The 23,134-nt window shown below is 39.8% G+C and overlaps 1 protein-coding gene across 1 annotated transcript; it reads right to left on the minus strand.

Annotated features, from left to right (window-relative positions):
* Nucleotides 1-21,435: 21,435 nt before the first annotated feature.
* CUNH8orf48 (chromosome unknown C8orf48 homolog) lies at nucleotides 21,436-22,887 on the minus strand. Its single transcript, XM_005066629.4, has one exon. It carries the CDS (start codon nucleotides 22,749-22,751, stop codon nucleotides 21,873-21,875), a length of 879 nt encoding a protein of 292 aa, XP_005066686.1. The 5' UTR covers nucleotides 22,752-22,887; the 3' UTR covers nucleotides 21,436-21,872.
* Nucleotides 22,888-23,134: the final 247 nt, after the last annotated feature.

Below are 23,134 nucleotides of genomic sequence, written 5' to 3' on the forward strand. Positions count from 1 at the left end.
AGAATTACAAAATGCTTTTACAGTTTAAAAGTCATAAATATCCTGGTAGGCAAAAGTAATGAAGGCAGAATAGCTGAACTAAAATTCCTAGGAGACAATCCTAATCTTAAGTGAGTGCAAGACCTTTACTCAATACCCATGCCACAGACTTGCTTATCACATCTTCTGTTTTAATTCTCAACTTAGATTGCCCAGGGGGCCAATATGGGGACTTTCTCTACATGTGCTCTCCAAGTGACCTCACCAAATTCTAAGGCCTTAAGAGTTGCAAATCAGTGAACTCATGGCTGAGAGCAGGTCTCAATAATCCATATATTTATATGCAAATGTGGAGTTTACATTTTCACACTTATATTCAACAATATCCTGATTTTAACAAAGTTAAAAAGGGTTCTAGATTTCCTTCCCAATTCTCTCTCTCTCTCTCTCTCTCTCTCTCTCTCTCTCTCTCTCTCTCTCTCTCTCTCTCTCTCTCTCTGTGTGTGTGTGTGTGTGTGTCTCTGTCTGTCTGTCTCTCTCCATATGTGTATGTATATATATATGATAGACATATAGATAGATTGTGTTATATAATATATATATTATGTATACAACATATGTTACCACCTCTTTCAAGGTGGCAGAATAAAATCTATCACAGTGAAGTCATGTGACCTCCAATTTCATACAATATGTGTGTGCCTGTGTTCATAGATATTTGTATACATAAATTTTGTCAGATAAATTTTCAAAATCTATCTCATATTTTCATATTTATCTAACCACTATCACCAAAGAAATTCAAGACATTACCTCTAGCTTAGATGCTAGCAAAGCCTCCTGATCTTTCCTTGCAATCAACAAGGAGCGGTCCCTTTTTCAAAGTATGTAATATTGCTCCATCACTTTGAAAACAATTTCAACATCACATCTTCACTTAGGAAACACACAGACTGTAATGTCTCCAGAGTTTTCCTAGTGCCTTTCTCTCAGAATGTGGATGCTCAGTTCTATATACCAACCACTGCACTGTCTTAGTTAGCGTTTATATTACTGCAATGAAACAACATGACAAAAAGTTGGAAGGAAAGAGGGTTTTTGGCTTATACTTACATACCACTGTTCATCATCACAGGCCATCAGGACAGGAACTCAAACAGAGCAGGAAGGAACCTGGAGGCAGGAACTGATACAGAAGCCATGAGAGGTTGCTTTTTACTGGCTTGCTCCCATTGGCTTTCTCAGCCTGCTTTCTTTTTTATTTTTATTTATTTTTCAGTTTAAATTTAGATGAGAAACAAGGTTGCTTCTCAAGTCAGTTCCAGGTCCCTCTCCCTTTCCCTCCCCTCCTCCCGTGCCCTCGCAGCCTGCTTTCTTATAGAACCCAGAACCACCTGCCCAGGGATGGCACCACCCACATTAGGCTGCACCCCCATCTACCAATAATTAAGAAAACGCCCATAGGCTTACCTGCAACCTGATCTTATGGGGACATTTTCTCAATGGAGGCTTCCTCCTCTCAGATGACTCTAGTTGTGTCAAGTTGGTATGAAACTAGTCAGTGTGCTCTCCAAAACACTGTAGCATCTACAGCCTTTATTGTAAGGATATTGATTTCCTATGGACCTCCTCCTCATCCCACCCATTTCTAAATACTGGTGGAGTGTAGGTAAAAAGTTTACAGTGGCTGCAAAGGAAACCAGGAGTGTGAAGTTTATAACCATTACTTGAAAAAGTCATAATTTTTGGATGGAGCATAGGAAAAAATTTCAAAGGTGTTGAAAGAACTCCAGTGAAAAATATCTCAAATGCTCTATGTAGTTTGAGGCCATATCTAATATGTATTGAAAAATACATGTGTGCAAAGAAAATTTAAAAATAGGAAAACAAAACAGCACAATGCATGTATATATATATGTGTGTGTGTATGTATAATGTTATATACATATGTGTAGATATATAGCCATATAGTGTATATCATTGTGTGTCAGTAACAGACCTATAGAAACAATGTTGATCTCATAAGTGCATCTCGTCTAGTCACATCATAACCATCTTAATTTGTCTAATCACAAGATTTGTTGTTTACAAAATAATAAATAGCACCTTTTAGGACTTATACCCATCATACAAACACACATACACACCTGAATTTTAAGAATGTGTTGGGGCTCATTTTAAACTTCAGAAATCTTTCCATAGTGTCTACAAATAAGGATTCCCACTGCTGCAATTCGAAAAAAATACATCTACACAAAACACAAAACCTTGTGATATATAAACAGAAGAATCTGTACCCACTCCCTTCTCCCTGCCAAATAACCCACTACACACACAATTTTGGAATTCTGAGTATAAGGAATTACTTCTTCCTAATTGTAGAAATATTTCATTGCACCACTCATATAGTCTTTAAGTTTTAAATAGGCATATAGTATCTGTAAGGGGGAAGAGATAATCAATTTCATTAATGCATAGGAGGCTTCTCAGCCTGTGAGAAAGTAAATTGCTCCTGTTGATAAAAGAGCAAGGAGAGGCAGTAGTCACAAGATAGAAAAGTGAGCAGCTAGCCAACCAGCACGAAACTATCTTCAGGATCACAAAATGTAAACTAAGTGCAAGTAAAAACCATGTTTATGATATAATAATGGTTTCCTGTACGTTTTTCAGTAAAGCAGCAACTCAGCTCAAGTGGGCGTCCATTTGAATGCCCATGTGACAGAATGCTTGCAATCTTCCCCACACACACACACATTGTACCAGTTTAAAGCTGAATTTTCCCCGGGAAAAAACAACAGGGACCTGGTGTCCTTTGCTATTGCAGTAGTAAACGGCTGTCCCACTCTTGCAAACCAAATTAGATTTCTTTTTTGGTTTTTGTTGCTTAGTTTAATTAGCAGTTTTAAAACGATATATACAAGTCCCCACTTTATTATTATGATCAGAGCATGTATAACCTTGCCTGGGCTAAAAAGAGTTAAGTTTTGCAAACTGCCAACAGGCAGTTGTTTAGACAGATGAAGGATAGCGTAATGAAGAATATGGATTATGTGGTTAAGGCACAAAGAAAGACTTGGCGAGAACTGGCTCTGGTATTTGACTTCTCACTGTGCACTAGCAAGCCGTAATTGTTATCAGATTGTTTTCTGTTGGATGGATATGGTCCAGAACTGTGAGAAATAGCTTTACTTATAGGAATGTGAGGACAATCTGACTCCGTCTGTCACCCATTCAGCTGCTCTGGGGTAATCGAGCTGGTTAAACAGGTGAACCCATCCTTCCTCAAGTGTCCTCAAAAGACATGTACTTGCTGGAAAAATAAATGAACTTCTCTTAACTTGGAGTAGCCATGAGTAGCCATGACCCCTTCCCGCCCACACACTCCTCCTTGTCTAATAAATATCACTTACCCATGAGTCCCAGATCTATATCTCTAGTCTTTGTGAAAACAGCTGCTGAGATCAAGTTGGCAGTAAATTCTAAATTGTCTTATAATGAGCCAAAAGTTCAAGGTAAATGATATTAACATTTTCATTTGTACTTCTGCTCAATGCCTTTTCTGTTGTGTTTAATGGAATGCATTTTAATTTAATTGCTGTGTTATCTAGCACAATTAAAGATTTTTAATGTGCCATACTCTCGGGCTTTGTCCATTATGACGGAATGAGTTTATATTTAGCAGACATATGTGGGAGAGATGCAGCCAGCGTAGCTGTCTACTGCCTCTGGAGCTCTCATTTCCCCCATTCTTCTGTCTCTGTAGTTTGCAGCTGCAATGGAATAAACATATGTGCCACAATGACACACACACAAAATTCTATATAATAAGTCCTTTCTCATTCTCCAAGCCTTGATCGGACTCTACATTGGCTAATCCACCCAGAAGTGTAGGGTAGTTAGCGTGCTTATTTGCATTTTTTTCTTTTCTAGTAAACTTGTCACAAAATTTATTCATTTTGTTTGCACCATTTCTACCAGCCTCTTCCTACTGTTCATCAATGTTCTTTGCTATTATTCACCTTTAGTCTTCCTAACTCAATCGTTAGGCTGGAAGGGCAAGACCTAAATTACCCTCACATTTAGGAAAACGAGGTTTTGAGCCAAAGCCAGGATTTAAAACAAGAGCTCTTGCACCATGTTGAAAAGTGAGGTAAGGATCTGAAGACGTAGCTCAGGTGTAGAGCACTTGCTTATCATACTTGAGACCCTAGATTTAATCCCTAGAACACTGAAAGGTGGGGGATCTGTATTGTAAGGGTCAAGGCTTTGGGGACTTGATTTGTGAAAGAAGTAAAGTTATTTAAAAAGTTTTCACAGATCAACATAAAATTACCTAGGATGCATTGAAACAAGAGCATCTTGATAGAGTGGAAGAGTGACAAGGTGAAACCAGTAATAGGACTTGACCCAAGTGTCTCACCACAGCAGGTTCAGTGGGAAAAAGTAAAGCGAAGGAGGATCTCTGTTCGTGAAGCGCTGAGAGAAACTTCAAATAATGTGACAAAACTGTGTTGTCTAAGAGTTCTAACAGTTTAAGGTTTCCGTTGTTGCTTTCCAGATAAGTAAGGCCAACTGATTAAAGGTCTGGCAGCCCAATTTAAAATGTAAAATAAATGTCACATCACTCTTCAAAGCCCAACTTTATTTGTGCTGTTCAAATGTTTGGTTTTATATTTGAAAACACACGTTGCTTTGTGTTCTATAAATTTCTCCAAATAAACAGAAAGCCATACATGCATGCATGTCTTTCTCACATTTATCATCTTGTTCAGCTGAGGCTTGTTTGGAAAATGTCTGTGATATCCAAAAACAAAAGTTCCAGATGGAGGAGGTGAAAATAGACACACGTTCCAGCTGTTTTCAATCTCCCTCTTTTTATTTTTTTCCTGTAGTGAAAATGAAAGCACACCATTTAAAAGACAAAATCCTCACTTGCTTCAAATATGTGAGATTTACAGTATGACCACTCACAAACTTCTGTCTCTTCTAATACATATTTCATCTGTCCCTACAAATGTTTGTAGTGCAGTCAGGTGGCCACCTTCTGGTTGCGCGGATGTACGTGGAGATGTATGTCTTGTATGTGTCCATACCAGGCCTTTTTATTTGGGCCACCAACCAGCCCCCAAATCATGACATGGAGACTTATTATTAGTTTTGAATGCTCAGCCTAGCTTAGGCTCGTTTCTGGCTAGCTCTTCTAATTTAAATTAACCTGTTTCTCTCTGTCTACCTTTTGCTTCGGGGCGTATTACCTTTCTTACTTCTGTATATTTTACTTTCACTGCTTCTCTATGTGTAGCTGGACAGAATCTGCCTGGCTTCTAACCCTGGCATGTCCCTCGCTCTCTTCTTCTTCTCTTGTTCTTCCCTTCCCTTCTCTCTGGAGCCTGGATTTCTCCTGCTCATTCTCTTTGCCTATCAACCCTGCCTCTCCTTTCTCCTGCCTATTTATTAATCGTTCAGTTATTTATTAGAGCAATTGGGTGCCTTAGGCAGGCAAGGTGAAACATACAACATGTCTTTGCATAACTGAACACACATCCTTACATCGTTAAACAAGTGCAGCTTAAGCAAATTTATGCAGCTAAAGTAATATTCTCCAGCATCAACAAATGTCACACGTCTTTGCTCAGTTAAAATGACATTCCACAGCATCTGTCTATTATAACGATATTTGATATAAGTATGTGTGCTTGGGTTTGTGTATGTGTGCTAATTGTGTGTGTGTGTGTGAGAGAGAGAGAGAGAGAGAGAGAGAGAGAATTGCTATTCTATTTATGTAAAGAGACACCATGATCAAGACTTGTAAATGAAAGCTTTAACGGGGCTTGCTTGTGGTGAGACCATGACCATCATGGTGGGAAACATGGCAGGAGGCAACAGACAAGGTGCTGGAGCAGTAGCTGAGTTATGTCTGATCCTTTCAATGCAGACTCCTCCCCTTCTCTTTTCCCTCTCCCCCTCCTCTCCGTTTTCCTCCTGCCTTCCCCTCCTCTCCTTTCTCATCCTACTCCCCCTTCTTCCAGTCCTCATTCTTCCTTTCTTAAATGCACAGTCATCTCCCCAGCCACAACCTTATTCTTCCAGTCCTTGACTATTTGAAACAAGCTTCCATATTGGCCTTCAAGCATTACCATTTCACAACTGGGTTTTAGTGCAGCTATAAATTAATCCCATGCTCTGAAATCACCTTTACCAAATGTGACTGCCCAGGAAAACAGAATTGCAATAGCTGGAAGGATAGCCCAGGCATGGGTAAAGTTGGAAAGCTGCTCAGGTAAGTCTAGTGTGTAGCAATGCTAGAGAGATGTGCCATAAATAGCTCTTCAAGTAAGATTCTACGCTGACTTCACCAAAATGCAACACTGAGCATTTCATTCCTTTGTCTTCATTTCCTCCTTTTCTGGCTTAAATTATGGTTCCCCCAAATTTGTATGTTGAACTTCTACCTCTTAGTTCCCCCAAATGAAATTATATTTACACTGTATTTAGAGCTGAAATTTCCAAAAACAAATGATACCAAAAATTGCCAGAACCCCAGCTGAGAAGTAAAAAAACAGTTTTTCCCAGAGCCTCCTAATATTTCCAAAATAATAGTACCTCAATCACATGTTTTTAAATCAAAATGTAGGTGTTTCATATAAAACATTGCATACTATGTGAGTACATTAAATAGAAGTATAATGAAGTTAGGCAGTACAAGAGCCTACTAGGAGAGAAAAAGACTTAGAGGGAGAAAGGGACATTAGACAGCAATACAAAAACCTATGGAAAGGAAAATGGAGGGAACTGGCATTAGCTAGGAAGACTATTAAGCTATACAATTTCAAGAAAGTTTGGATACAACCAGTGAAGAACCTTGGTATGAAGGTCATCCTGATATGCCTCTATCTCCCAGATAAGCTACACTCTCTTCACCTGCAACCAATGAAATTCTCTACTTCAAAAAAGAAACACAAAACACAAAAAACAAAACAAAAACCATGGCTTCTTACTGAAAGGCCAGATATCTTTTCTTGTCTTGAGTTATGTCAAAAATTTGAGGAGTACAGTTAAGGTCCCAGTTTCAAGAGATTCTATGGGGTAAAAAATAAGAAAAAATAATTTTAAATTGAACATAAAAATGTCTCCAGATAAGTAAAACGCCCTTGAAAAATATACATAGACATGGGTAGGAAATACCTGGTAATGAAACACTAATCTAAGAAAAGTATTCCATTAAATCTCTGAGTTTATAGTATAAAAATCACACACACACACAGAGAGAGACAGAGAGACAGAGAGACAGAGAGACAGAGAGACAGAGAGAGAGTGTATGTTGTGGCAGAGTTCAGGTCTGACAGCCCACAGTGCCACTAGTAAGCAACTTTATGGATCTAAGAAAGAGAGGCACTGACACATGTAAGGCAACAGCCTAGGCTCATACGAGAGTGGGTAATGGAAGATAAGAAGTATTTCATTGGGTCAGATGCTTGAGTAGATGATAGCTCTGTTTACTGAAATGGAGAGTAGGATAGAAATGGGTTTAGATGGAATATCAAGACTTGCTTTCGGGATTAGCTAACTGTGAGATGCCAATTCATTTTCCCCTCTAAATAATGTAATTTGTCTATTTGAAATTCCCAATTCTAAATGTAAGTAACCAAGGAGAAAATGAATACCTAACAGATTTATGAGCCATAACTAGAAGTGAGAGTCTAGGGGATCTGACTCAGAGGGAAGGAGACCCCTTGGGGACAGACACCCCATTTTATTACCAAGAGTTGCTAGACTGGCAATGGCTTTTAAAGAGTTTGAATTCAGTTGCCCCGTGTTCTCTTTTGTTTGTACTCTATACCCTGAAAAGATGGCATTCAAAGCCAGGGTAGTTCTTCAGCACCAGTGAGAAGTTGAAACTATACAAGACCCAGCTCAGGAACTCACCCACCCTCACCCTTCACACAACCTAGGTAAGCCAGGCTCCTGCCTGTTTTCATTTTCAAAGCCTCTTTGCACTTCTCTGAAAGCCTGATCCCATGCTAATAAACTTTTTCATCCCCATCTAGTGTTGGGAGGAAGAAAGAGTTCTAAGCCTACTATGAAATGTCGCAGCTTCCTAATAGAGCTCCAAACAGGTCATCAAGGCATCAGACAAATTATTCATGACCATGTTAGATAGAGAATAGACATTTATCCCCACCACTAATGCATGGTTATTACTCACCATTCTTGGCATTTGAAATGGGACAATCTCATTTCTACACAATGACAGCAATAATTGGCGCAGTGAGCAGAATATTTAGGCAGCAGTCACTGCCACTGAGGGGGTCTCATTTCATTTGCTCTGACTTACTGACTGGCTCTCTTCTCTCTGGCAAGTGTGTACTTTGCACTGTGATATTTTGCGATGCATTGGCCAAGTCCTATGAAGCTTCAGAAATAGGTTTAATCAACATAAATCAAAAGTTGACCATTGGCATAAGAGGAGTGGATGAAGGCCTCTTTCCATATGGTACTGAGTTATGTGTCTTGGCCCAGACCTAACCATGTATGTCAGAATGATTCATGTATGCTGGATGGAGGATTGTCTGTGACTAATTCTAGGCACAGAATGGCAACTCTTATCCTGCCTTCAGCCATATATCTCAACAAGGCATTGGCCATTTATTCTATAGAGGCCTCAGGGGGAAACAATATATACTGTTTTAGTCTAGTTGTTGCTATAAAGTTCTTAAGAACCATAAGAAATACTCACTGAGCATAGCTTCTCTTTTGGTAATTAGGCTTTGACCTCTGACCTTTGGCTTGGGGTGGCTAAGCCATTTGTAATATCCTAGTGACAAGAGAATCTTCTGTTCTGATGTAGTAACTTATGGCAGTAGGCTCCAGTATACCCCCATGACAGGGGCAGTTTTCTGAGTCTTTGGTTACTGTGATGGAGAGTCTGAGAAAAACAAGGGAGGGAAGATTTATATTGACTCCCCGTTTCAGAGATGAGTAAATCATGGCAGGAAATGTTTAGCAAGGGAGAACAGCTAACTTCACGGAAGGGCAGAAAACAAAATGAAGCCATGCGGGCACTCTCTTTATCACTTTCTCCCCCTTTTACTCCAAATGGACAACTAGCCATGTTTCAGTGAGTCTTTTTTCACCAGCCATTTTTATCTTTCTGGACATTTTCTGTTTCTCTCACACACAGAGGTGTGCCTCATCAACCTCCTAGGTGAGTCTAGATTTTGTCGAATTGATAATGAAGATTAACCAACTCTAACTCTTGCCAACTTGACCTCGGAGTCCATCAGTTTATACAATGGCAATCTATCCCTGGCCACCCTTGATTCTTGCACATGTTAAGATGTAAAGCAAACTCAGTCCATTTTCAAGAAACTCCTCAGTCATAACAGTTCCAACACTGCTCAAAAGTCTAAATTCAAAGTCTCCTCTGAGACACAAGGCAAACTTTTCTTTATAAACCCTGTGACGTCAAAAATAAGTTAGAGATTTTCAATACACAGAGGCACAGGATAAGAATTCCCAAAGGAAGGAATTGGGGTCGGGGGAGCAAGGAAGGATGGTGCCAAAGTAAGACAGACACTCTACAGTGTAAGCACTAGGTCCTATAGATCAACAGCCAGATTCCAGGGTAGGTGGAGATGGGATAGGAGTTCCAATAGGCTTGGGCATCCATGTTCCTATGGTCATATTGTTTTCATCTGTGCTTTGCCTTCGGCTGGATCTACTTAATTGCCTGTGACTTTTCTAAGCAGACATTCTATTCCCTTGACATCTTCAACATCTTTTGGTCTCCACAGTTACTTAGCCTGCCCTCCATGTTGTCTTCTCAGAGATTCACACAGGGAATCTGATCCTGCCATAAAGTGCCTGAATTCTCATATGCTCCCTAAAAAATATGATCCTACATCTCTTCATTATGCTTGACTCTGGCCAGCACAGTATGGACAATGCCAAGGTATCCCTCAACTCAAAAAATAGCAGGGTCCCTTTGGATGATGGTGGCAGTGGGTTCTGAGTTCTTGGTCAGGAGAACCTCACCAAGCACTGGCCAAGAAAACCCTGTGTAAGCAGGCTACTCCAGTCCCTATCTCAGAGAGAGTTTTTGAAATGAGTTTATAATTTTATAATTTTACTTGCTGGAGACTATAGCATGCATACTCTGAACCTCAAATGACCTCAAATTCATTCCTATTGTTACTATGTAAAGACTTTAGGTCCTTGTTAATGGTTCTAGTATTTTTTTAAATGCTTTCATGCTGGGTGTTGGTGGCTCACACCTTTAATTCCAGCACTTGGAACACAGAAGCAAGTGAATCTCTGTGAGTTCAAGGCCAGCGTAGTCTATAGAGCAAGTTACAGGACAACCTCTAAACCAATACAGAGAAACCCTGTCACACAAAACAAAAAATCAAAACAAAAAAATGCTTTCATAGCTCTAATTTAATAACAGTTTTGTTTTCTGATAAAACTGAAATTTTTCAAGTCTTTCACATCTGATTTTGCACCCAGTTCTACTGTAAAACTAGTTCAAAGCAGTTGAAAATAACCATGCAATACTATTGCAAAGTTGTGGGTTTTTTCTATCAAGTCAATTTCTTTATCACTTACTTTTCTTATGGTTTTAACTAAAACTCAGACAGAGTAAGCTTAGGAAAAGATGATTTGAACTCATAGTTTCAAGGGGATTTCAGTCTACCATAGTGGAACTGCTTGGCCCAGCAATTCTTTGCCAGTTGGAGCATATAGTAGATGGTCCTCGCATGTCAGCTGACCAGCAAGCCGCAAGACAGACCAGAATCACTGGTACGTATAACCTTCCAGTGCTAGCCCCTAATGACCTTTCGCTGATGGCCAGAATAGACCTTTCAGAAACCCCAGAGCCTTCAAAAGACTGCAGGAGCTGGGAATTAAGTATCAAAAACTGTCTCTTGGGGATAGTTCATAACAACCTGTCACTGTTAAACTCACCTTCCACAAAGACTCAGTACAAAATGTAAGTAAATGAGTTGCCACAATGTAATGTGATTGACCTCTTGTTCAATTCCCAGAAAAGTCTTGGTTTCCATCTAAAACCACATGAGCACACACCCTACTTTCTGCACTTCTCTTAGCTGTCTGCTCTTCTAAACTCCCACTGGAACTGTTTGCTAAGTTCTGCTTACAGGATCCTGGGGTTTCTCTAGACTACATAGAATAACTTGTTGTGGGATATTTGTACACTGTGTGAAGCTATATTGCTGTGATTGATGTAATGAAACAATGAAGGCCAATATCCAGGCAGGAGATATAGGTGGGATTCCTATGGAAAGAAAGGAAGAGGAGGAGGAATCTGGGTGCACAGGAGATGCCAATGAGAAATGGAGAGGAAACTGGAGATGCAAGATGGAAGAGAGGTAATACCACGTGATAAAGTGTAGAATAATATAAATGGGTTAATTCAAGTTATAAGAGCTATTTTGGAAGCCGGGCGTTGGTGGCGCACGCCTTTAATCCCAGCACTTGGGAGGGCAGAGGCAGGCGGATCTCTGTGAGTTCGAGGCCAGCCTGGTCTACAAGAGCTAGTTCCAGGACAGCCTCCAAAGACGCAGAGAAACCCTGTCTCGAAAAACCAAAAAAAAAAAAAAAAAAAAAAAAAAAAAAAGAGCTATTTCGGAACAAACCTAAGCCATAGGCCAAGCTTTCAAAAATTGGTAAGAAGTCTCTCTGTCATTATTTGGGAGCTCACTGTCGGGAGAGAAAAAGAAGTAGCCAAGCCACCAAAGAGCTCTTACCTCTATCAAGGCTGGGGAGATCCTACCCTCAACGCAGCTAGAGACTAATTGCCCAAGACCAAATGCCAGTTCTGAGATCCTCCTCCTGTCTTATCTACATCTCTAGTGCTGGGGTCAAAGGTATGCGCTTTTGTTTTTCTTTTAGACTTAGTCACTCTCGTGTAGCCCTGGGTGGCCTTGAACTCACAGAGATCCATCTGCCTCTGTCTCCTGAGTGCTGGCATTAAAGGTGTGTGCCACCACTGCTTGGCCTCTATGGCTGTGGCTAGCTTTGCATTCTGATCTCTAGGCATGCTTTATTAGATCATAAACAATATATCAGCACAGGACTTGCTATAATAACTTTTTCAAATTTCAAATATAAGTCACTTCGAAGAACTAAGAACCAATATCAGGTTCATTCACAGTCATTGCTCCACTTATTAAGTACCTGTTTTTGCTAAAATTCATAGCATAGACATTTAAGGGAAGAAGGCTGTACTTTGGCTCACATTTTCTGATGACTTCTATCCATCATGGTTGGAAGGATGTTCCAGAGCATAGTCAGTGAGGAAGATGAGGAAAAGGAATGCCTTTAGTCTGTTAAAACCTTCAGCCAATAGGAAGGTGCTGCCCATACTGATAATTGTCTCTCCTGCTTCCTTACTGCCTTCTGTAGACAACCTCAGACACACCTACAAGTGTGCCTCACTAATGTTCTAGGTGATCTGAATTCAATCAAAGTGAAAGTGAGAGCTAAACCATTATTATGAATCTTGGAACTGATTATCCTTGGGGTCCAGCCAGGTAAGTGTAGCACTCACCCATCATGAAAGGAACATCCCTTTGCAACAGTCAGAAGCCATTACAGAAAATCACAACCAATAAAAATGCAGAGTTGTGCGGCTCACCCCTAAGGGATGCATTAACACACAAATCCTGTATCTAGGCACGGGGTTCATTGAGGAAGAGGGGATGGAAAATGTGTAAGAGCTAAAGGAACAGGGTTTGCTGTGAGACTGTGACTCCTAGAAATGTCAGAAGTCACACCTGTAAAGTCTCACTAACATGGCCGCCTGCATGTTGACACACAGATAACACCAATAGACATGCTAACATGAATAGGGGAAAGTTCATGAGGCCCCAACCCTGAACAAGGAATCTCAGGCAACTAAGGAATGTTAAGAACAGGAGAAATAGTCTTCCCAAGGAAATAGCACACCACTTGGTTATCCAAATACCAAATGGTCAGCTCTGAAACACATACATACAAGCAGCATAACATAGACTGTGTAGGGTGTATCTGTATTTAAGAATAAATACATGTGACTCTCCATATGTATGTATATAAGTATGGAATATATATGTATATGTATGTATATATATTAACAATAATGAAAAGGTGATCATACATTTGAAAGAGAACAACAGGTACATAGGAGGATCTGGAGGCAGAAAAGTGAGGGGGAAATGTAGTCTAAAACCTATAAAATATAAATATATAAAAATTTTCAGGCCCCATTTGTCACCCATGAAGAAAGTCAAGCTGCTGAAGATGAGTAATGGATTGATATGTTTAGAACCCCAAATGATAAAAGGAACCCAACATCTTTTAGGTTTCTTTTAACTTAGAGGTTTCATATGCCTTTTATAAATGCCATTAAATCCTATTTATGTGCTTACAAATTGGCCCATTTTGAATTGCATCCCCTAACAGAGGAGGCTTTAGAATTTGTTCAAGTGTCAAAACAGAGACCCAGTGGTGCAACTTTCCCTGCCCCCACAAATGCCTTCACTGTGAGCCTTTGAAAGTTTCTTCTCTATCTCCTAGGCTCCACAGAGCCTATGATAGTCACAATTTTCCCACAGATTTATGATATAGCAAAATGACTTGCCAGGCCATATGCCATTAGTGTGACTCATAAGTATAGAGGTTCTCCCAAGCCCAAGCCTGTGGCACCCCATGTTTTGTACAGATCATGGAAACTACATTGTATGGGCTCAGCACAGGTAGTAAGTACCCTGCCAAAACAGAAAAAGTTATCAATGAGATGGAATTGAGTGTGAGCCTTCTAGAACATCTACAGGAAAAGGTAGCCTTCTCTGTTCCCAAATCTGTGCCAGTTGATAGGCTATTGGAGAACGCCATCCATCTCTTGAATGCCCTTATTAATGGGGGGTTTATAAATGAGCAACAATGAAAACCTTTAGACTCTATATATACATAAAAACTTCTATATAATAGATCTTATCGAAGACCTGCCTTCATGTCCCTTAACCCAAATAACTATGGATGAGACCCAATGTGAAAAAATGTAAACTACGTTTAGGTGACTATTTTATCTCTAGATTTCTTCTCTTGCCAAAGGCTTCTTCCAGTTGTGCATTTTTACAGTAGCTTGCGCAACTGCCAACTGTTTCGCTATCTAGTTCTGCCAATGATAACAATAATTACTTACTCAAGGATTCCTCCTTTGGGAAGAGGAAAAAACCCACAGGACTCTATGGATATCTCCACTTTAATTTCAATTTACACACTTGTGAACTTATTAAAGATGTTACAAAATATTGTTAATTAGTGACCAAATCTCAAAATACAAAGCAGTGGCTCATGAATAAGATGTTCAGTGGAACATCTACTACCCTCACAAGTCAACCACAAGCTATGGGCCTCATAGAGCACTATTAGAGCATGGTAACATTTAACTAGATTATGCATAGCAAATTTCAGTCAGGCAAACATCAGGGATAAGTTGTATTAAAAGCCTAACTCCGTTTTCCTTGGAGCTTTAAAGATTCATCCTTTGCCCTATACCTGGACTAGCTATTAGAAAAGCCCAGGTGCTCCTTTTGTTGAAACTTAGAAAGTTGAAGCCAAGCAAGGTACAGCCCACTTGATTGAATCACCTCAGCCCCACCTGCTGGTTATAATAAAAGCCAAGCCAGTCTCTGTGACTTTCACTCATTTGAGAACTGCTTGAAAGCCTGCCAAACTCCGCCCCCCCCACCAAAGCCCCCGTTGTGAGATTACTCAATCTCTTTATACCCTCTCGCTGCATACGTGGCATCATTAGTCCTGAAAGGACCACATCATACTTTCTCCTAAGCTAACAGTGGGTTCACCAAAATCAAGCCTTATTATTATGCAGGCCACTCCCATTGACAGCTTCCATTTCAGTGGTTTTTGAGTCTACTGCAATTAGGAAAATATTTGAAATTGTGTTCCAAAGGGTATTATCAACCAAGAATAGAAGTTGAACTACAATTCACTTTCTCATTTCTAAAGTCCACTATCCATGTACCTACCTCTCATCTGTCACTCCCAGATAAAACTGAAGGACCACAACTGGAGAGTCAGAATTCCAGTTGATTAGTAATCTGATTCAACGTGTTCTTGCCAAAAGATTTAAGCTACCATGCTAAGCTTCAGCAGGAATAAGCCAGCATCTTTAAATTGTATGTATTCTGAACTGGTCGTCCCAGTTCTAGATATGAATATGAATGAGCCAGCTGTTTAGGACAGAACCTTCTTTCTCACAATCTTACACATCACTTATTTACATTTCTAAGGTTTCATACTAGAACATGATCACTGTACAGACTTGTTTCTGGGGACAGAATTTTTTGTATTTGATAGATAAGAAGGGTAAATAATAAAACAGATATTTGCTATATACTCCAGATACTATATACAGACAATATATTTGTACAATGATGTTCCAAGTAGTCAGACACAGTTTTAATATGTCAGCAAAATAAATGGTTGTGACCATGTGATTTGATGGGCTCCCCATTTTAGCTAAGCTGGAATCTCTTAGTGTACATAGATCCAAATATATTTGCAGAAAGGATGCTCACTTCTTTTTTTAGCTTACTGAAGGAAATTATTTCATGTTTAAGTGTTGAACTTTACTGCTTATGAATGAAACATGACCCACAAGTTACTAGCAGGTGCCACTTTTCAGAGGACCTGAGTTTTGTTCCCAGGACTCTTGTCACACAGTTCAAAAAGGCCTGTAATTCCAGCTCCACAGGCCATCATAGCTCCATCTGAATTTCCAGGATACCTGCACTTACATGCACATTCTCCACACACAGATACACATAATTAAAAGTAATAAAAATAAATCTTTTACAGATACGTTACTCCATTACAAACTTATTGCAAGTTATCAAGTATTTGTAAAATGAACAGTTTAGCCAACTTTAATGTATCAGAAAATACAGACTTCTTAGAGATATTTTTATTCCTTAGTTCATAATAATTAACGTTGTATTAGCTAACTGCATAGGTCCAGAGGAAGTTCATAAATGGTAAAAATCCACCCAGAAAATCATATGTAATCTCAAGGAGCCTCAATAGCCAAAGCAATCTTAGAAAGAAAGAAGTGGTATTTTATACTTCTTGATATCAAAACCTTGACCATTTCCTAATTTCAAAAGGTAATTCAGAGCATAATAGTAAATAAAGCATTGTGCTGCTGGCATAAGAATAAACACAGGACTGGAGAGATGGCTCAGCACACTTACATACACGAGCTTTGTGCATGCGTACATGGACATGCACACAGACACACACACACAAGAATAGACATAGAGACTACTGGAGTAAAGTTTAGAGTTGATAAACAAATCCTCACCCCTATAAACTTGATTGATTGAAACCATGATAGCAACACCACTGATAGAGGAGACTAAATATCCTTATGTAAAATAATGAAATTGGGCCCATAAATGAAAATTTAACTTAAAAAAGGCACATATAAGCCCATCTTTTAGTGTTCCAATAAAATTTCTAAAACTGACTATATACTTTATGTGAAAGTAGTTCTGGGCTGGACAGTCCACAGCATACTACAAAATTTGATCAGCATCTGGGGAGGACTTTTTTATTGTGTCATAACAGGTTGGAAGGCATCTAAAGTGGAGTTAGGCAAGGCCAGGAGACCTTTCTTCAAAGTCAGTGGTTCTTTGAGAGGTTTCTGACGTTGTGAACTCACCTAACCCTAATTACATTGCAAAGTCATATGCATTCAGGAATTCTTTGCACATAAATTCTGTGAGTCACAGTCAAGCCATGACAAATGTAACTCTAAGTTTTCATCATTAAGATGCTAAACTACACAACTATTAGTAGAGAAAGCAAAGGAAATGTGCAATTCCTTAAATATGGCAATGGTTTCTTAGTATAACACAAAAGCATAAGGAACAAAAGAGATATGTTGGACTTCATTAAAGTTACATATTTTATGCATCAGCTGCCTTAAGGGACTAGAGTCCACAGAATAGGAACAATATTTGCAAATCATATATATGAGAGTAATCTAATATCAAAATTTGTAAGTCCTACAATATTCAACAAAATTTACAAATAGTAATTTGACAAGACATTTCTCCAAAGGAGACATATAAATGACCATCAAGTAAATAAAAAGTTGTTCCATATTATTGAACATTTGATAGGAAAATCAATAAAATACCATTTTGCATGCCTACACATGTCTGTAAATTTTTACATGAAAAATAAGAAGGCTGCCAATGGCATGAAGAATTGGAGCACTTGAACACTGAGGAAAAAATATAAAACACGGACATGTTTGTGGATATAATTTCACTGTTTCTAATAAAAGTTAAAGCTAGCCTAGGAAGTCATCCAGCTAGCTCTTTATACAAAGGCCCTGATGACTTTATAGAGATCCCACCCTCACAAACTCATGTGATCCTGATTACAACTTCTAGGTATAGATAAAACAAAATTAGAAACAGGTGGTTGAATAGACACTTAGGGCAGATTCACAGCAGGTTTATTTACATTAGCCAAAGAGTGACCATGATCTTAGTGTCATTGCAATTAAACAGATTAAACAAACTGAAAACTATACATACAACAGGCTATTGTTCAGCCATGGAATAAGCGGGGTTTCTATTTTGGCTCATTTGTGGAGAGCTCCCTAGGAGAATAGAGCCAATAGGTTACATATGTAATTGTAAAAGTGGGCTTATTAGATTGGCCTACTCCTCAAACAATGACTCTCTGGATGCTAGAGACGCAGATAACCCATTAGCTTCTCAATAAGGGTAACAAAATGTCTCAGAAGAAACAGGACCAGAGATGCATTCTGAGTTTGAAGAAGAAAAAAAAGCCTTTACATTCCTGTATAATGGCTAATGACATTCCTAGAAAGACTGAAGCTGTCTGTGGTCTGCCATCTATGGGTGATGGGAACAGAACAGACACAATTCACAATTCACTCAGAAGGAATGGAGCTTGCATATGGCTGCCTTTCTGTTTTTCTACTTCATTTTATTTTGGTCCAGTCTAGAGTGGTGATGCCCACAGTTAGGGATGGTTTCACCTCCCCTGTTGTTCTGCTATATACCTGTGCCCTCTCTGTCAACATCCTTAGAGACATAACCAAAAGTGTGCCTCACTGGTTCCTTAAGCATCACTCTAGATTCAGAAAAAAGATCTACATGCATCAACCAGTCCTAGTCCATTTTCCTTTCCTGAGGCTTTGGGGCCTCTAGCGGGGTAGCACTTTGAAGCAGAGCTTATGGTGGTGGTGGGAGCTGATCAGCTCAGGACTCAGACTCAGAAAGGGAAAGGAAACAGGAAGTTCTCAGGACTCGTCTTAAGGACACAGTTGCAATGATTCAACTTACTCCCACTAGGCCCCACCATCAAGCTTCTACTCTCTTCCTTCCAGTAGCTCCATAGGCTGAGGACTGAACCTGTAGGCTACCCTCACCTAAACCACAACAAGACAATGTAGCAAAATACCTTTGGTGTTTGTATTTGCTCAAACAGTATTGGAAGAACATATAAGAAACCAATTCATTTATAGGTAACGGTATTAATTAGGCTTTACACATTAGTGGGTTAAAGTGCAAAAATACTTTAGCTCTTTCTAGTAAAGTGGTAATCCTAAATTCCCTGAATTCACTCTGTCTCAAGAGTCTTATCTTGGCATGGATGGGTGCCCTCTACCCAAATCAGTCACACTTAAACCTAGGAAGTACATAGGTCTTGTAGGCTAGTGCAGAATAGGGTTGGATGGTAGCCATAGGGAAGTGATCCTGGTCACCAAGCCTTTCCATATCCTTTAGCCTCTTGGATCATGTAAGCATAGTACCCATTTAAAGCTACAAAACTCATAAACTAAAATAAGTAATAAAGAACAAGCTAGCTTTAAAACATTTTTCATCAGTTAAAAAACTTGGCCTCCATTTGTGCATGTAAATTGTACTGACACAAAGAACAATAAAGTTTGAGGAACAGCACATCCTGTAGAGAAGCTTGAATATACAGAAAGAGACTAGAAAGATAACTCTGGGTCAGATGTGAAAGAACCACTGTGTAGTTATCAGTTGGTTTGAACTAATTCTGTAATGGAGAGAAGCTGATCTGAGTTGTTCTGTTTTAAATTAGCAGAATTATTTAAAAGCCTTCAAGTGCTAGAAAAATAACTGAAAACAGGAGGGAGGCATGGAGAGTAGAAAAAGATGGAGTAGAAAGTTAAAGATTCCACAAAGAAAAGTAATGCCAGGGAAACAAGTCTTGGTGAAAATGCTGAAGAGAACCTATCTGATATTGTTGAGGAAAACAGCTTGCTGTTGAGATGATTATAAGAGGAGAAATAAAAGATGACTTTACTGTTTCCAGATTGGTTGATGAATAGAGAAGAGTTTGACCTTTATTACAGGGAATTCTAAATGGAACATTATTCAAAGTTTTGATTGTGTAAAATGTAAATCTATTGAGAGGCAAAGAGAAAGTATGACGTAATATGGACTTCAACTGAAAAGTTATTATGTAAGTGACAATGACTTTTTCCATTTTATTTAGGAATGACTAAGAAGATATTTTCCGAGAAAAAGATCATTTATGAAATGAAAGCTTAGCTCAAAGAACAAAATTGTAAGGTGATGGCTACAGGATCTTGTGAGCTAACTTTTGTGAACACAATTCTCTTTCACTAAAATAAGTTAGACATATGACATACAGAAACAATCTCAGAGTAGCACTTTTTATTTCTATAAGAAAATAAAACATAAGTATGACTTATCAAGATAAATGTAATTTTTCCCCATTAATAGCACTCACTGAGTGCTGCCATCCTTAGTTATGAGGTACTGGGTTTCCTTAGATTGGAAATTAGGACAAAGAGGACTCATAAAATCATTATGACCAAAAGGGATTTTTTAATAACCACTTTGTGTCTCCTCGGCTTCACCTATTTCACTGCCAGCAATTACATTTTTCATGTAGTATGTATTCATATTATTTATTCCATTGCTTTAGCTTTGCATGATTATTACCCCTCCCAGTCATTCAGGGTTGGCATTTCTCAGAATCTGGAATTATCCCTGCTTCTGTTTTTTCTCCTAACGTCTAGAAAAGTTTACCCCATGTAAGGCTTAAATTTTCAACTACTTACCTATGATTTTCCCACTAGTCCCTCTGTGTTCTAACACCTAGACCTTTCCTGTTGACTGTAAGTACAAATAACCTATTTCTTTACAATCTCCATGTATATGTCTCAAATACACCTCGCAGTACTTAGATTCAAAGAATTTTATTCGGTCACTTCCTTCAAATTTGCCATGTTCTAGTGTCCCTGTCTGTATTATTGGGTTTCTGTTTCTGGAATAAAAATACCCAAAACCACTAGGGTAGGAAAAGGATTTGTTAGGTTTATGTGAATCATTTAGGGATGTCAGGAACTCAAGGGAGCAACCTAAAGGCAGGACCTGAAGCCAAGACCATGAAGGAATGAATGCTGCTTGCTGACTTGTCTTTCATGGATTTCTCAGCTTGTTTTCTTACAACCCAGTACCACCTAACTAAGGATGGCAGCACTCAGTGAGCCGAGCCTTCCCACATTAACCAGTAATCAAGAAAGTGTCCCCACAGTACGCCCACAGGCCAGTGTGACAGAGAAAGTTCTTCAGTTGGAATTCCCCCTTCCTAAGTGATTCTCCTTTGTGTCATCTGGCAGAGACAAGCACAGTTGACCCCTTGTCAGATTCTCCACTCAGAACATCACATAAACATCCTGATAGCCTTTGCTTCCCTCTAAAACTTTACGAGCCAGGCATCCAGCAGCTGCCCCTCTATCAACATGCCTATTGTACAAGTTCTTCCAACAGGTCATAAAGCTCTGAGCATTCAGAGGCTTTTCCTAGCACAGAGCTCTCAGATCCTTCCACAACAGTCCCAAGAAACCATGGTCAGGTCTATCACAGTAGTGTCCCACCCGCTGGAACCAACATCTTCATTGTTTAGGTTGTTGTTGCTGGGGTTGGCAATATTAAGCAACACCATCTTGAAGGAGGAAATCATTTAGATGACAGTTTATTGTTAATAGGGGAATCCAAAGACGGGAAGTGCAGGTAGAAACATTTTGGAAGGAACTAAAGCAGAAAGCATAGGAAAATATGCTTACTGGCTTGCTTTCCATAGTTTGCTCAGCTTGCTGTGTTACACAGCCCAAGACTACCTGACCAAGGATAGCATCCCCTACCGCAGGATAGATGCTCCCAAATTAATCATTAATCAGGTAAATGAACACACGTACCCACATTCCCATAGACCAGTGTGATAGAGGCTATACCTCAGTCTTTGTCAAATTGACAGAAACTAACCAGTCTCTTGTCTTAAGGAAATTACCATCCTTTCAAGTATCAAGTAGACAAGTCAGAATTCTAGTGCGTTTTAACATGTAGTTTTTATTAAATCCCCGAAGCCATTTCATCAACAAAACCAGCCAACCACGCTTCCTAACTATCTTACATCTGTTTATTTCTTTCTTTCTGGACTGTCAACCACCACTCCAAACTACCAATATGTATCGTTCTCCTAGACTATAAAGGTTTTGTAACTACTCCAATTGTCTTTGATAGTGTGAAAAAACTATTGCACGGAATTTGCTCCGTGAAGGAGGCAGAAGAAAACTTTACATTGGTTTCTAAATTTCCTCTGTAAAAGATGGCAATTACTCAAATATGCAAAAGGAACATGTATGAATACCACATTGTTATCATGAATAGTCACCATCCCCTGCTTGGACACATTATATATCATCATTAGGAGCCTCCTATCTGGATGGATAGGTGATTTGAGAAGTGGGAGAGTACTTGACTACCTTACACCTGCTTTGAATCTACCTTTCCAAAGCCAGAGCTTCCCGTCTGAATTTTCCTAGTCAGTCTCTCCCAGATGATCCTAGGATCATCTGAAAGCCTGGGGAAGCCATGATGTGCTTCTCCAACACGGGTGAGAAGGTCTGTGGTATGAAGGTGTTCGTCTATTTTCTCTTGGAGGAGAAGCGACTCCAGTAGTGTCTTCTTTCGTTTCAGGAAGTCAGAGCGAGCCAGCTCTGCCCTTTTGCTATTGCAACTGGGACACTGCGAAGAAACATGTTGTTTAATAGCCCCTATGTGCGCTAGAGTCGCCCTCGTGTTCTTCAGGCAGACTCTGCTCAACAGTTCCTCAGGAACAGCACAGCTGAAGGCGTCTTCCTGAGAAGTCTCTGCAATCCCTCTGAACTGCAGCCTTTTGTGTCTGCTGCTTTTCTTGGCTCTTGAACCCTCTCTCTGGTGAATCAGGTTTACTTTACTAGTACAAAATGACTGCAGGGCATTCAGTTCTTCAGCAGATCCCACCGGGGTTTCTGTTGGGAGTCTGCTGTCTGATGGGTGTCTTTCGGAATAAATTTCTTTGGTTTTGATGCGGTTGATCCACTTCTCACTCAGCTTATTTTCAAGCTTCTGTAAGACTGAAAGTTCTGGCTGCTCGTCTTGTTCTTCTGAACTTGTACTTGCCTTCTCGCTCTCTGGTGGGCTCTCGGAAGTGTGGGAACAAGATTGCTGCTCTCTGGAGGAGCTGATGGAGCCAGAACTCAGTACCTCATCTGTGCAGGACCTGGGGATCTCTTCAGAAAGTTGAGTAGCACATACGTCCGTCTGGGCCGGGCCACCTTGATCTTCTGAGTCGCCCGGCTCCTGAGCAGATAGCCATTCCATTGCCTCGGACTCGGTTCCTCATCTGCTTTGTTCTGGTCAAAACTGGGCCTGGAATCAATAAAGATGAGCCGATAGGACACGATCTTTGGTGTCTTTGGTTGCCGCGAGCCAAGGCTTCCGGGTTTGCCTTTCCTGGTTGCCGTGGCAACGCGCGCCGGTCATGCGCAGTGAGTAGTCTCTGGAAGCTCACACTCTCCCTCTCTTGCCTGGGCGGGCTCCACAGGGTTTTTATTCAGCTCTTAGGCCTCCACCATCAGGAGTGCTGTTTAAAACACTGTAATTCAAGCGAAAAGGCCTCAAACTCCTTTCCCTCCAGGTCATACCAGACTGTGCACGTATGTGACTTCCATAGAGACAGACAGGTTGTCTGTGACAAAAAAATG

This window comes from Mesocricetus auratus, unplaced genomic scaffold, assembly GCF_017639785.1.
Source record: "Mesocricetus auratus isolate SY011 unplaced genomic scaffold, BCM_Maur_2.0 Super-Scaffold_100026, whole genome shotgun sequence".
Lineage (NCBI taxonomy): Eukaryota > Metazoa > Chordata > Mammalia > Rodentia > Cricetidae > Mesocricetus > Mesocricetus auratus.